At 41.1% G+C, this 16,541-nt stretch overlaps 1 protein-coding gene across 1 annotated transcript in view; it reads left to right on the top strand.

Moving 5' to 3' along the window:
• Window positions 1-16,541, top strand: part of LOC129718155 (tRNA dimethylallyltransferase) — a 397,419-nt gene that overhangs the window by 66,296 nt on the left and 314,582 nt on the right. Inside the window, exon 3 of the mRNA XM_055668610.1 lies at window positions 546-1,198. Coding sequence (XP_055524585.1) covers window positions 546-1,198 — 653 coding nt within the window. The remainder of the gene's footprint in view (window positions 1-545; window positions 1,199-16,541) is intronic.

The following is a 16,541-nucleotide window of genomic DNA, read 5'->3' as shown; positions in this document are numbered from 1 at the left end:
CGAGCTCGACATGAACACCCATATTAACTATTACAATTACTCAAGACAAGAAAGTAAGCTAAAAGCGTTCCGGGTCTACTTCACGATACCTTTGCTTAGACTTTGAGCTCGAGGCGTCTGGGTGGATTTTTCTTTATTATTGTAACCGGAGAAGTGTAGGCCAGCCAGATTCTCTAGTCACAATAACAACAACGTGCTTCTATATGCCCAACCACTGGCCAGGCGGCGGCGGTACGCGGATGGTGTTTTTGTTTTTTATCGCCCCCGTTTTGTGCTGAGATTTCATAATCGCGGGTTTTGTTTTCTTCAAGCGTGTCTGAAATGCATCTAAATAAAATTGGCCGGTTTTGCATTTGTTTTCCTGGGAGTTTGTTTTGGCTAGCAAGCGCTGATGCCGGCTGGAATACAGGTTCAGGTGAAATTGCTAATGCTAGAATGCAGGCTCAGCTCAAAATGTTTTCAATGTTTATTGGTCACGTATAGATTGTTATTGTTTTTAATAGCTAGGTTGTAAAAACGTTCCTTAACCTACAAAAAATGACTAGATCGATCGCATGCTAAACGAAAATCGACTACCGGTGGTAGTCGGAGGTACCAACTACTACATCGAGAGCCTACTCTGGCAGGTGCTGATCGGCTCTGGGATCCGGGAGGAACGTGGGCGCCGCCGACGGGTCGTAAATCAGTCAGACCCTAAGAGGGCGAAATTCGCGATCAACAACAAAGACGAGAAAGACGACGACGACGTCGACGATCGTAACCAACAGCAGCAAGATGTTCCAGCAGGGTCGTCCTTATCCCGCTGCGTTCAGGGGCATGATGATGGTGATAATGAAGCGGCACGTGAAGCAGCGGCGGATGCGAACGAAAGCGAAAGTGGCACAACAGCGGCGGAGGCAAACGATGAAAGGGAAACGACGCGGAAAAAAGTGCGTGTGTTGGACAAAAGTGAAGGCGAACTCACCGTCGCCGGTGAAGAAGCAGCCGAGGCTGGCCGTAGTGGAGTAGGGAAGTTCGAAGAAGGCAACGAAGAAGATTTTGCCGCGGCAGCTGCGTCGGCTGACGTAGATAAAGTGTTGCTAATGACGACCGAGCAAATGGAACAGCTGGAGTCGTCGCTGCTGCATCGCGTGTTGCGTCAAGTTGATCCGGTCACGGCGGATCGGCTGCATCCGAACAACAAACGGAAGATTGTCAGGTGAGTACCGGTGGCGAATTATGTTCTTCCGGCACGAAAGTCCTGTGTGATGGGGGAAAAGGTTTTAGGCTGAGTGCCGTGAAATGTGATCGTTTCGTTCTTCTTCAAATAAAAAATGGAAATAGATATGCTCTCACAACTCGAACTAAGCTGGGTTAAAACAATAAAGAACAACTCTAAAAAATAGTTCGTATAGCCCCAGGCTGTTTTTAGTCTGCGTATAAAAAAACTTGTTTCTTCCTCTACGCACAGGAAACTATTTTATTTTAAGTCTTAATGGCGCTTTGTTGAGAAAAAAAAGCGCTATAATGTTATAAAACATAAAGGCACGCATGATGAAATGATCAAGATTTGTTGGTACTTTCAAGATTGTATAAATGATAGTGTAGCTACTTTGGACTGCGGTGCGTTTTTGAATTTATGGTACACAGGTACAAAAAAAACTTGCCCTGCTGTTTATTTAATAAAGACTTAATCCATATACTGAAATTGCGAGGCTATTGTCGATGATCAACAAAATTTAAATGAAATAAAAACACTTCTAAATTCAGGCTTTGCTCGAATGCTAGTCACAATATCTAGCAACAGTGGGAGTTTTTTTGTACATATCAAACAATTCATTCTCATCATTGGTGACGTATTGTACTCACCTTTCTATTACTAAATGTAGCGAAAAAACTTCATTTGTGGCACAATTACAATACAAGAATAAAACTCAACATAAATAAAATCTTAATTTTTTTCAAAATTCCTCATTAGTTAAAATGCTGCAGTTATCTAAACATAGGAAAATGCAGCTCTGTCTGTCTGTCTGATCCATATAGGCTTGGAAACTGCTGAACCGATCGGCGTGGAATTTTGTACATTGTGATTTTGGGGGCCGAGAAAGGTGACTAAGATAATTCGAGACCCCTTCCTCTTCTGTAGGGGAGAAGTTCCATACAAATAAAACCTAAATTTCTGCACATCTCGAGAAATAATCAACTAAATGGAACCAAATTCGTTATGCTGAGGGTTTTGAGAGCAAGAAAAAGTTCATGGCGGTTTGACACCCCTCCCTTTTTTGGAAGAGAAGGCTCATACGGAACTTAAATTTCAGCAAAAAATATTTTCATGGTGGTTCTACACCTCTCCCACTTCTTGGTGGGAGGGCTCTTATACAAATAAAACAAAAATTTCTATGGTGGTTTTACACTCCTCCGTATTCTGTAATGGGAGGGAGGTCTGTCATACAAATTGAACAGGTATTTCAACCAGATTTTTCGGAAAACTGGTAAAACGGTCGGGTCAATGCACAGGAGCCAAAACTCGACTCCAGACGCTACCAGAATAATACACAGGAGCTGAAATCAACCACAGACACTATTTTGAATTCAAAGATGGCGAATTTCGGTGTTTGGCAAACAGTGTCCAAATACCACCCAATGTGAGTATCTCCGGAACCAGAATGATACAAGTAGCTAAAAATTGACCTCAGATACAATTTTGAATTGTAAGATGGTAACTTCTGGAAAACAGGCGAAAATGACCAAACACTACTCAAAATGGCTATTTCCGTAATCGAGATGATGCAAAGAAGCCAAGCATTGACCCTGGACACCAGTTTGAAATCAAAGATGACCACTTTCAGTATCTGGAAAAAACCAATATAACTGAATACCACCCTATATAAATATTTTCAGAATAAAGGGGATGGACAGCAGCCAAAAGTCGAGGATGTTGTCATTCCAATAAAACCAGTCATTTCAAACGAAGGAAGACCCGACGACGAGAAGGAAGCGTTCTACGCGCAGCTGGAGCAGGTCTACGATAGCTGCCCGCGACGGGACGTGAAAATCGTTATTGGGGACATGAATGCTAAGGTAGGCCGGGACGCAATGTACAGACCGGTAATCGGACCAGATAGCCTGCATGCCGTGTCTAATGATAACGGCCATCGGTGCGTAAACTTTGCGGCCTCCCGTGGTATGGTAGTCCGAAGTACCTTCTTCCCCCGCAAAGATATCCACAAATCCACCTGGAGATCACCCGACCAACAGACAGAGAACCAAATCGACCACGTTCTAATCGACGGCAGGTTCTTCTCCGACATCATCAACGTTCGCACCTACCGCAGTGCGAATATAGATTCGGACCACTACCTGGTAGCTGTGTGCATGCGCTCAAAACTATCGACGGTGTATAACACCCGCCGAAGTCGAACGCCGCGACCAAATATTGAGCAACTGCGGGACGCCGAGGCTGCACAGGAATACGCGCAGCAGCTGGAGACAGTGCTACCCACGGAAGAGCAGCTTGGCGCAGCTACCCTTGAAGATGGCTGGAGGAGCATCCGATCCGCCATAGGTAGCACTGCTGTAGCGCTACTAGGTACAAGGGCCCCGAATAATAGAAATGACTGGTTTGACGGCGAATGCAAACGGTTAGTCGAGGAGAAGAATGCAGCACGGGCGATAATGCTGCAACACCGCACGAGAGCGAACGTGGAACGATACCGACAGGCACGGAACAGCCAAAACTCAGTCCTCCGAAGGAAGAAGCGCCAGCAAGAGGACCGAGATCGCGTAGCGATGGAAGAGCTGTACCAAGCCAACGACACTCGGGAGTTCTACGAGAAGCTGAACAGCTCCCGTAAAGGCTTCGTGCCGCAAGCCGATATGTGCAGGAGCTTGGACGGCAACCTCCTTACTGACGAGTGTGAGGTGATCGAAAGGTGGAGGCAGCACTTCGACGAGCATCTAAACGGCGATGCAGTAGAGCGCGAGGACGGTATGGCAACTGATCTTGGTGCACGAGCAGGAGACATCAGAATTCCAGCCCCCGATCTTCTGGAGGTGGAAGAGGAGATTGGTCGGCTGAAAAACAACAAAGCTGCTGGAGTGGACCAACTTCCCAGCGAGCTATTGAAATACGGTGGAGAAACACTGGCTAGAGCCATGCACTGGGTCATTGTCAAGGTTTGGGAGGTAGAACGAGTACCGGAGGAGTGGGTGGAGGGTATTGTGTGTCCCATCTACAAAAAGGGCGATAAACTGGAGTGCTGCAATTACCGGGCAATCACTCTGTTGAACGCCGCCTACAAGGTACTCTCCCAAATACTTTGCCGTCGACTATCGCCATTTGCGAAGCAGTTCGTGGGGCATTACCAGGCGGGATTTATGGGTGCCCGCGCCACCACGGATCAGATATTCGCGGTTCGGCAGGTTATGCAGAAATGCCGCGAATATAACGTGCCCACACATCATTTGTTCATCGATTTCAAATCAGCGTACGACACAATCGATCGGGACAAGTTATGGGGAAATTATGCACGACTACGGTTTTCCGGACAAACTGACGCGGTTGGTCAAAGCGACGATGGATCGAGTGATGTGTGTAGTTCGTGTTTCGGGGCACTCTCGAGCCCCTTCGAAACCCGAAGAGGGCTGAGGCAAGGTGATGGTCTCTCGTGCCTACTGTTCAACATTGCCCTGGAAGGTGTCATTAGAAGAGCGGGGATTAACACGAGTGGCACGATTTTCCAAAAATCGGTTCAACTGTTTGGTTTCGTCGACGATATTGACATTGTGGCTCGGACCTTTGTGAAGATGGCGGATACGTACATCGGACTAAAGGCTGAAGCCAAACGGATTGGACTGGTCATCAATGCACCGAAGACGAAGTACATGAAAGGAAGGGGTTCACGAGGTGGTCGATGAGTTCGTGTACCTGGGCTCACTGGTAACTGCCGACAACGATACCAGCAGAGAAATTCAACGGCGCATTATGGCAGGAAATCGTGCATACTTTGGTCTCCGGAAGACGCTTCGATCGAGTAGAATTCGCCGCCGCACCAAGTTAACCATCTACAAGACGCTGATCAGACCGGTAGTCCTCTACGGGCATGAGACATGGACTATGCTTGTGGAGGACCAACGCGCCCTTGCGGTGTTCGAGCGGAAGGTACTGCGTACCATTTTCGGTGGACTGCAGATGGAAAACGGATTGTGGAGAAGGCGAATGAACCACGATCTGCAGGAGCTGCTTGGGGAGCCATCTATCGTCCACACCGCTAAGATAGGCAGGCTGCGGTGGGCTGGGCATGTTGTAAGGATGTCAGTCGACAGCCCGGTAAAGATGGTTCTTGAAACCAATCCGTCAGGGACGAGACGGAGAGGTGCACAGCGGGCAAGGTGGATCGATCAGGTGGAAGACGACCTGCGGACCCTACGCAGACTGCAAGGCTGGCGAACTGCAGCCATGGACCGAGTGCAATGGAGACGACTCTTACGTACAGCAAAGGCCACACCACGGCTTGGGACTGTTTGGTAAGGTAAGTTCAAACGATTTGTCTTTTGACTTTGATTATATCCTATGGCCGATTCGTCGTGCATTTGCAGACTATAAACAAATCGCAAGAAATCAATGAATGTGAAATGTTAAAAATTATTTAATTAACACAAAAACAGGCGGGACGAAGTTTGCCGGGTCACCTAGTAGCCCATAAATGTGAAGAACTTCTATTAGGAGTATTGTTTAAAGCTTACCAATCAGCTCCAGGTTATTATATATTATGATCACATTAGTAATGGCTGAGTGATGGTTTTTTCATATGATCGCAAAATGTGCCCACAATGGCTAAACAATTTTCTCCTGAAAGCCAGAGAAGTATGGAAAAAATACTAAATTGAGCTTAGAGTAGCGAAAAGACGTTGCCGAAGATCAAATGGTTACGTACGTGACGAATAGTCATACTTTCATTCTTCCCTTTTCGCTTAATTCTACTGCTCTTCTTTACCAAGCCTCGCTAGGTACTGCTGCCAAGTATCGGCAAATTAAATTGCCTAGATATAGGATGTGTATTCATTCTACTGTGTATCGGGCCCGACCTTTTTTTGGAATTCAGCGTGAGGGAGGGGTATAGTGGAGAGATAGAGGAGGGGCCTGAGAATTAATCCATACGTAAATGTCTCTCTGACTCTAAAATCGAACGGTCTAATTCTACTAAGATTCCCCCTAAGGAAGAAAATGAGTTCAAATTAAGGTGAAACTGTGTTAAAGTCACAATTGGCCGATTTCGAATTTTCAAAATTTTCACAAGACTCGGAAATAGTCAATGTATTCCCTGTGAAAATGCTATATTATCCTTACATCAGCACAGCAAACATAAAATAACGTTTACACAGGTAACGCATTTATTGCCACCATTTGTGTCTTTGAAAATTCAAAGTAGACCCGTGATAGCTGAAACTCGGCCATTTGTGGCTTACAAGTTTTACCTTGAGGCAAAAATTTATTTATAAGAAAAGATAAACAATCTACATGATTGTCAACGAAAAGGCCAAATAACCAAAATGACCCTGAAATGAGAATTCGACAGAAAAATGAAAAGGGGAGAAAAGGAGAAAAAGATCAAGTTTGTGTGGCATCGAAAATCGTCCCAATTACCGCTCAAAATGAAGAGAAAACATTTATAAAAGCCAGACACAAATATCCTTAAAAGAGCAGAGTGTTGAAATATCTTTTTAAGATACGAAAAAGTTCAAATTCATCTCTGAATGAACAATATTTTCTTGATTCTCAGAACAGCAAAAAACGTACCTAGAACTCTAAAACACACAAAAATCAATTCAAGATTAGCTTAGCTTTAGCTTAACGACCGCACATTTCCTAGAGCCGTGATGAATCTGAGCTAGTGAAGTTGCACAGAGAACCACGTATATGGCAACTTAGGATTACCTTACCATCTTCAATGTTTAACAATTTAGTAGCTTCCGTTTTGTATAGATTGATAACGGCGCCGGCCACGTCCTTACGGGTGTTATGGTGAGGAAGGAGATTGTAAGGAAAGAGGTGCAACAGTCGTTGTTGTCGGAGACTGAGTTTTCTTCTGCATCTCCACGAATGTGATGGAAAGGAAGGGTTATCTCACCGTGGTAAGAGAAAAAAAATCGAACGATATTGCGCGCGACGTTAACTTATTACGAAGGCGACCTATGAGTATTTTATTTCAAATACCGCAAATTTATACGAGCGACGCGCGCGTAGACCCTCCATTAGTTTAAACTATCAGGTTTTTAAATGTTTGTCTATTAACAATTCAATTGCGTAGTTACGATAATTATCGACCGAACGAAATCTACTTCAATTTGCAACACACCTTTATGAAGGTAACGGGTGAACTATTTCCGAGACCGAGTTTATTTTTAAATTTCTCAGACTCCGGCGGAAAGGAAGGTTTTTGTTATCATGTCGAAAATTATTTACCACCCGAACGTCACGCAAACAGGGGGGAGAAGGGGCTAAGAACCTTTTGATATATAATGAGGCTTCTAAATACTCCTCTTTGTTGAAATATGTGGATGTTAAAAATTGTGATTTGTACCAGTAGGCAGCAAACACGTGCTGCATATGCAGTTAACCCATAGTTTTGCCTGATTTTATACAGCTTTTAGGAAAAAAAACATCAAAGATAGCCATTTTCACAACCGCGAACTTTCATAAACGCTGCAAGAAAAAGCACTGTGAATCATAGTGAAAAAAAAAACATTAACTTACACACCTCCGATTGAGTGAGCACTGATTTCAGCTGCTCAGTTCTTGACGGAGTAAAAAGTCCAACTGTGGTTCAAAACGAATCGTTTATAGAATTAATTTGCTCTCAGGTGCAGAGCCGGATTTAAGGAGGGGCCAGGGAGGCCGGGCCCCGGGCTTTTACATTTTTGGGCCCCCCACAAATCGAGGAAAAGATTTTTTTTCTATCTAAAAAGAGATTCAATCAAAAGTTTGATTTACAGTATAAAAATTTGAACAGACTATTTCGATCTTAAACTATCTTTAAAAAATAACACATTTTTTCGCGATATCACAATAACATGCATTAGAGTTCAACTTGGATTGTTGGAATAAAAATATGATACCTATAACTCAGCTGGCATTGAATTGTCGAAGAATGAGAAATACGAGGTAGTTTGTGTACGAGTACCAAACGTTCGGCTCAACCCCGTTGGTGTTAAGAAAATAACCGCATCGACACAGATTTCTGCAGAGGAGAAATTCAAGAATTAGGGCATTCTACCAGCGATTCATAAACTGGTCGATGCTCTCGATGAACGAAAGCACCCAACCGATTTGGTTTTTTGTCCGACATCAACACTAAACCTTCTGAACTGGAGATTGCTGCTGAAAAACTTGTGGCTGCCTATCCGGATGATCTGGAAAATGAATTGGGAAACGAGTTAGTTCAGCTTTTTTCGTTTGCTGAGCAATTTCAGAGTCCAGAGAATATTTCATTTGAATTACATTTATACAATTTGATTGTGAACAAAAATATGTAAAATGTATTTGTAAACGCTGAAATTGCGTTGCGGATGTATTTGAGTCTAATAAAGGGGGAAAGGTTTTTTTCGAAGATATAACTGATTGGAAATAGGTTGCGTACGACTATGAAGAATGAAAGGCTGTCAAACTTATCACTGTTAAGTTGCGAGTACGATATGCTGAAGGAGTTGAACGTTGATTATTTAATTATTAAGTTCTCTGCAAAAAAAAATTCTAACAAATATTTGGTAACTTTTCAATAACAAATGAATGTTTTTAACTCGTACAATAAAAACCCAAATTAATCCACCTAGTGGTGAGACCCAGCCTTTCTCATTCCAACTTATTATTTGTTCAAATAGAATTACACAACACTCCCATTTACAAAAAAAAATGAGCATACATTAACACATGCAAATACCATGAAATAAATATGTTTCAAATACACCACGCGAAAAATCCACTGCCGACTTATTCAATTGCTCAACCCTAACTACACACACTGCTGTGCAGGCGTTGTTTATGCGACTGAAACTAGACCCGTGTGATCGAGACCAAAGCCAGCCTGCGAGTGCAACACAACAACGGAAGGTGCTCCGTAGGGCTAAATGTTTTTGAATTAATTTCTATTTTTAACAACGGCTTTTACCCATTAACATTCAAGTTCATTAAAGGCAGACAGTGTGTGCAGCCGGAGAAGCGAAAAATAAGCGAACTGAAAATATGATACAGATTTGGAAAAACATACCGTATAAAGACGGGACTTGAACCCGCAGTCTCCTTGACTACTTTACTGGTTGCCGGAATACTTCCTAAAATGGCCAAATTCTGCCTAATCTGGTTATAGTACAACATCAAATTTGAAAAATGTTGAGGTCACATATTTTGATCATTGCTATAGTTTAAACAGTCTCCGAGCCACTTTTCTTTCCATAACTTTTAAACCACATGCTTAAACATTATGATGGTTTTAAAGACAAGTTTGTTTGGTCCATTGAATCCAACTATGTTCAGATCGGTTGTGTAGTTTCTGTGGTAGCTAATCAAGTTTTGTGATTTTTACAATTTGATACATAACGGACAAAGTTAAAGTCCGATAACAGTGTAATTAAATAGGATTTTATTATGTTTTTTTCAAAACGTGATTTACTTCTTTTATACATAATTTTGAACCACATGTTTAATCATTAGTTAAGGATTTTCAAGGCAGGCCGTTCATTTGGCATCAGTTTTGTTTAAATTGGTTGTTAAGTTTCTGAGATAATGAAATTTCGTGATTTTCACATTTTGATACACGGTGCCTAAACTGAAAATCCGATTACAATGAAGTTCAATAGGGTGCTATGAGGCCACTAGACCTTTCATTTGCAACTAATTTCGTGAAAACCGGTCTAGCCATTTCTGAGAAAAGTAAGTGAGTTTAAGTAGTTGTTGATATATGCTTTATAACGTGATTTGACATTTTTATAAATAACGGACAAAGTTACTACTGAAGATAGCCCGTTAATTTGACATCAGGTTTGTTGAAATCGGTTGTGTAGTTTCTGAGATATTGATGTTTCGTGATTTTTACATGTTGATACATAACCTCTAAACCAAAAATCCGATTACAATGAAATTCAATAGCAACCTATGGGGTAGCTATACCTTTCATTTGCAATTTATTTCACGGAAATCGGTCCAGCCATCTCTGAGAAAAGTGAGTGAGAAAAAAAAGTTGCACATACACACACACACAACACACATACATACATACATGCAGAAAATGCTCAGCTCGTCGAACTAAGTCGAGTGATATACGACATTCGGCTCTCTGGAGCACTTTCATACCTTTAGTTTTTCAGTGATTGCTATACCTTTCTAGGAGAAAGGCAAAAACGGTTTTATTTTGTTTTGGGGCCCCCATTTAATATTGGGCCCCGGACCCCCACAATCGTTAATCCGGCTCTGCTCGGGTGTTTCAGGATTTCCTTTGCTTTGCCCAAATAATGCAGCTGACATAGCTACTAGAGATGGTCGAGTTTGGCTTTTTTCAAACCCGTACCCGAAATTGAAACCCGAACCCAACCCGAACCCGAAACTTTTATTTTTGTGAAATCGAACCCAAAACTGTGAAACCCGAACCCGAGATTTTTGGGGCCGATTTTTTAAACCAATTTGAGGCTGTCCTGAAGCTTTGAGCCTCGAATGGTACGAAAATGTTGGTGGTTTTTACAGCTGCATGATATTAGACTTAATTACTTTATAATTATGCTTATTTGATATATTCGGGTTTTGGGTTTTCAAACCCAAACACAACCTAAAGCCGACATTTACGAACCCGAACTCGACCCGAACCCGAATAATTTTTTTTTCAACAAAACAACACGACCCGAATCTGACACCTTCGAAAATTTTCAAACCCGAAACCCGACCATTTCTAATAGCTACTAGTACAGATTTATGTTAAAGCGTTTGGCGTTGACGGTGTTGAAAGAGATTTTAAAGGCTGTTCGCATCTACGCGAACTTTCGTATGTTATTATCAAAATGTGCGTGATGATATAAGCAAAAATAATTCCTTCTTTCTTGTTCTTGTTCGCGAAGCTTACTCCGGTTTACAACGTGCTCAAATAGAACCGACGAGTTAGCAGTCTCCGGCTAAACGGCCACCGTGAGACATAAATAGGTGCAGCTCGCGAAGCCATCAACTCCGAAAACTCTTTAATGAGCAAAATTCACCTGGGCCGAATACGTGTTTACATCGGGACATTATTTACAAAAACTCGATCCCCTTCTACCGACCCAGATGCGCGGGGACACGGCGTTACGCACCGATACGCTCTTACTTGACAAATATATAAACTAAATCAACTTCTGAGTACAAAAAATGGCAATGTTCCAAACATTTATGGCTCCAAAAACTTAGAAAAATGAAATATACATATCAAACTAAACAAAGCTCTAGGTCAAATTATCAAAACAATCGCATAGCCTACTGTCACGCTGACCAACAAAATTTCAACATAATTCAATAAAATTGGTTTATGTGTAACTTGTCTAAAATCTCAAAACAACGACATTGGGTAAAACGTCCGTTACCGTCCGGTCAGGACTTTCCATGGTAGGTGATGCTATCAGACATTTGCCGCGAACTAGTTTGAATATTTGTAGTACCCCACTTATTAAGGCAAACAGCACAATTCTAGTATAGCACAGCGAGTCTAGACTCTAAAAAAACATCTACAAAAAATAACAGATCAATTCGTTTCACAAGGGCCAACTGGAAACGCTGGGTGCATGAAATATGTAACACACTTCAATCTATTTCCTAAACACACATTCTCGCACCGATGCCAGCCCACCGCGCATATAAGACAATTCGATGCAATGTAAAAAAAAATATATATATATAACACATAACACGCACACAAACCAAGTGGTTGAACAAGAGAATGCCAAAGTCGGAATTTCTTTATTGCACTGGGTCAGTGCAAATCTACCCAGGAATAAAGAAACGAAATTGCGATTCACGACGCAAGAAAGAAAGAGATGGGAGATAATTGTTTTACGGTGCGCTCCGGGCAGCACGCCAAGTCAATACTGGGTCAAAATCAAAAAAGGGTTTTAGCAGCAGTTAGGCTGAATCCAGGACGAAGCTTGGTGAGCTAGTGGAATAAAGAAATTCGATAATAGTCTCAATCGCACTTCAATCCCATTTCGAATTCATTTCGCACCGCAAATATTACCAACACCAGTACCAATACTTATAATCTGATCCACGTCTCTTCTGTGGACCTTGTTATTATTGCGCCACACGGGTGAGTAATGCCGATGCCATAGTAAGCGCGAATAGCGTCGCGAAGCGATTCTCGTTGCCGTGGTTAAATCTACAGCTCTATTTACGTCCAAAAAAATGCGAATGTAGTCGGGGCTTTGCACACAACACTACTGTTATTCAAACTAGAAATTAGACGACAGACAGAGTTCACCGGAGGAACCTTCTGCTAGCACCAGATACTCACTGCTACCCGCTGTCCCTTATTTAGGACCGTCCTAGTGGCCACCCACTAGTAAACCAATTGATTTAAACAGAAGCAAATTTGATATATTCCAACATATTTAGAAACATTTTTTTTCTTCATCTTTGAGAGAGTTTACTTTGGCTTTACTTTGGTTTTAATTGGCCATATTGCCCTTTTTTCTGTTTTCAGATTTTCATTTTACACCCCTATGTAGTCGAACTTTCTGAGAGACGTAGTTTTACGTCAAAACTAAATGATCCCGAATCGAGCTTAGATTAACGGAAAAACGCTTCATGGTCAAGAGAGTCATGAAAATAACCAGAAAAAAGGACTTCAAATCTATGGAAAACGAAAAATGAATGGTCCAAAATTATCAAAATTAAATTAGAAACCGCTGGGAATTCTTTTCAACCAGTAGAGACTATGGGAGAAACCTGTGAAAAGTTTATGAAAAAAAAGTTTCAAATTCAAGCAACAATAGTTGCCAATCAAAAAATTGAATATCTGAATTACAGTTAAATTATGTTTGAATTATTCGAAATCTCTTACTAGAACATGGAATATTGGAAAATTAACTAAAAGTTGCTAAAAACCTGCTTTTGAAGGCCAAAAATCATTAAAAAGAACAGAAAATCACATAATACACTTGTGCAGGAAAACGTAGAAAACTGTTCATTGTGGAGGCCAGAGGAATCCTATTAGGAAATGATCGGAAATAAAGTTCCGAATTACTTGGGAACATGTCTACAAACCGACAACAGAAATGATTTCGAATTACTGCATAAATTGCATTAAGTTGTGGAATAATTCTTGTTAAGTCCGAAAATGTGAAAACGGATAATTTCAACTATATCTTAGAATCGCTTTTGAAGCCTCGAAAACGCCCGCAAAATGATTCCAAAATAAACTAACAGCTGATAATTCAAATAATAACCCGTTGGAATATGCACTATTATATTTAGCAGTAAATCGCTTTCCCGTGACTTGTAGAGAGAATTTACAGAGTACTAATCGCGCTAATAGTTGTTTCATATGTGTATTTATATAGAAATACACCACACTTACCACAGTCAATGAAGTTACTAAGTGAAATGTACATCAAGTGTCTTCTACTACCAACGTTAAATAATAAGTGCCAGCCCAGCTCTGTCGATTCACAGAAGACAGAACAAAACTGAAGCAAACGGTAGTTTGGTTGAATACTTTGTGTGTTTATCAAAACAATCCCAACGTGCAGCACGATCCAGACATCCAGCCAAACTGTTTACTAACAAAAATATACGCGGAGGAAAATTGCCACGCCTTTGGCTACTTCCAATAAACTTGTTCCTTGGCAGCTTGGTAAATATAACCGGTCAATCACGAAAAATTGATTGTTTATATAAAAAATTACAATATTATTTAGATTGGAGTTGAGTGTTGAAGTAATGTCGAAAATGGGTCCGTTGTTATTTCTTGCAATCCAAAGATTCTTCGAAACAAGTTGCCGGTGAGGAAAAAATAAACCGATTGCCTTTCAAGCGTAGATATTATTTCTATTAATAATTTAGCAACCTGTTCGTATTTATGCACGAATAATAAACGCACTCCAATGGGAGAAGACCTGACGAGAGGCAGCCCGACTCTTCAGCCTGCTTATTAATGGGTTCTCATTAGAGAGCTATTTCGATGTACCCACGGCGGGTTTGCTGAGTCACGAAAGAGGGAAGTACTGACTTACTTATGACGGAGCCCGGAGCGCCAAGTCTAAAATTAGTTTAACAAATTCGGATATGATAACCAGCCGGCCGTCCGGTGGCGGTGATCCAGTTACACAATCGTCGGGATTCGTGATGGCGGTGGTCCGCAGGGATTGAAGCCTTCAATCGTGTTAAGTGCATTGATTGAAGTTTCGTTCCGGACTGCCGGACCTCGGCTCACTTCTTTTCCCTAGGACTCCCAACTCCCGCCTCCCATTCGACATCGGAACGGTACTCACTGGATCGAATCACGAGAACTCATTGAAAATTCCTCGGAGTAGTGGAGCAATAACCGAAATTGAATATTTATTGTAGGTTTTTGGTTTGTTAAGCGCAATCGCCTCTCCCGGGGGATTTATGGTTCGAACTCTGAAGAGGCCAAATTAGCGGAACGCGTCTCAAGTATGAAGTTCGAAATGTTTGACCGGCAGTTAGAGCGCGGGCGCTAATTGGTACCAAATTAACGGACAGTGTTCCGCACTGTTCGTCTTATTCGTCCGAAGCTTTACTGTCGGGAAAGTCAAGCGTGAATGAGTTATAGCCCGGGGTCTTCGACATTACGACTTTCGGGGCACCGAATCGAATCTTCCTCGACCGACTTAGATTGCTATATTAACACTACCAACACCCAACCTAGATAGCGGGTTTTTCCCCTTACTTTTTCCAACTAATTCGGTAGATTGGGCGTGAAATTATTAGTTTTGTACCTGTTGGAGGTTGTTCACCTATTGCGCAAAAAAAATTGCAAACTTATATATTTTACGGATCGTAAAATTGTACAATCATCCTACCAATCTGGCGAATTGCGACCGAAACAGAATCCCGGGTGCGACTTGAGCTTGGATGGATGTTTTACTAACTATAAAGATCGAAGAAAATTGATTCTTCGATCTTTTCGTTTAATAAAATCATCAGTTCAGAGGAATATTTCTTCTCCCCGTTGTGTTGTCATTATAAATCAATCCATTTCATAAAAAAAACCTCGAGGGAAAACATTAATAGCACCGAAAACTTCTTTCTTATCTCACATAATTTTTTTTTATTTATTTGTCGTCAATCAAAAGTAGACCATATTAATTACATTTTATTCTTAACTTACTAACCTCAAAAAAAATATTTTCCTAAGTGTGGTTTTGTTCATTGTTACATCTATTGATTCACAATATTGGTTATAACATGACATCATTCTATTCAGAGGTTCGTTTTTTCCATAATTTGTTCGTTGATTACTGATATAAAACAAGTTTCTATTTCTTAAAGAACGAGTAGGAGCATAAAAGTTCAAAATCGCCAAGGTTTCTGGACTGTTTATTCTCTGTGTAATTACATCGTTAACAAAAGCTACCATTGCGAACTCTCGTCGCTTTTTAAGTCCATCCAGAATTATTAACATACAACGCGAGTCATAGGAAGGTAAAGGTAAAGTGGTCCAACCTAGCTTTCGTAGAGCATACAACAAAAATTGCTTTTGTACTGATTCTATACGGTTAATATGTGTATCATGATATGGCGACCAGACTATGCTACAATATTCCAGCAGGGGCCTAACGTGTGCAACATTCAATGTTTTGATGGTGTATGGATCTTTGAAGTGCAAACTGAATCTTTTAATAAATCCGAGCATATTACTTGCCTTATATATAATGTTATTGTAATGGTCAACAAAGGTTAATTTGGAGTCGAGCGTGATACCTAGATCTCTTACAAGACTGCTCCTTTCAACTGTTTTCATGTCTATAGTGAATGTTCTTTGTCTTATGCTATGTTTCCTGGTAAACGAAATGGAATTACATTTTTTCACGTTAAGTTTCAACAGGCTTTTCATGCACCACGTGTGAAAACTATCAACTTAACGTTGAAATAGTTCGAGATCAGAATCTTTACGTATTTTAAGGAAAAGTTTCATGTCGTCTGCGTATATCAAAACGTTTAGTACCTTTAAGACATGTTCTACATCGTTTACAAATAAGATAAATAGTAGCGGACCTAGATGAGAACCTTGTGGCACACCGGATGTCACATTCACCACTGATCATAAGCTACTTTTGAACCTTACTTTTTGTGTTCTGTCAGTCAAGTATGACTGAATCCTTTTCAAAAGTCTCGGATTAAACCCTATTTTAGATAATTTGAAAAGCAGTAGAGGGATGTCAACTCTATCGAATGCCTTACTGAAGTCAGTATATAATGTTTCAACTTGATTTCCTTTATCCATTGCGTTTATAGTGAAAGTTACGAAATTCAACAAGTTTGTGGCCGTTGAACGGCCTTTGATGAAACCGTGTTGTTTGCTAGAAATCAA

The sequence above is a fragment of the Wyeomyia smithii genome, chromosome 1 (genome assembly GCF_029784165.1).
Source record: "Wyeomyia smithii strain HCP4-BCI-WySm-NY-G18 chromosome 1, ASM2978416v1, whole genome shotgun sequence".
Lineage (NCBI taxonomy): Eukaryota > Metazoa > Arthropoda > Insecta > Diptera > Culicidae > Wyeomyia > Wyeomyia smithii.
Note: the sequence above shows the minus strand (reverse complement) of the source record. Positions and strands in the feature narration are given on the sequence as shown.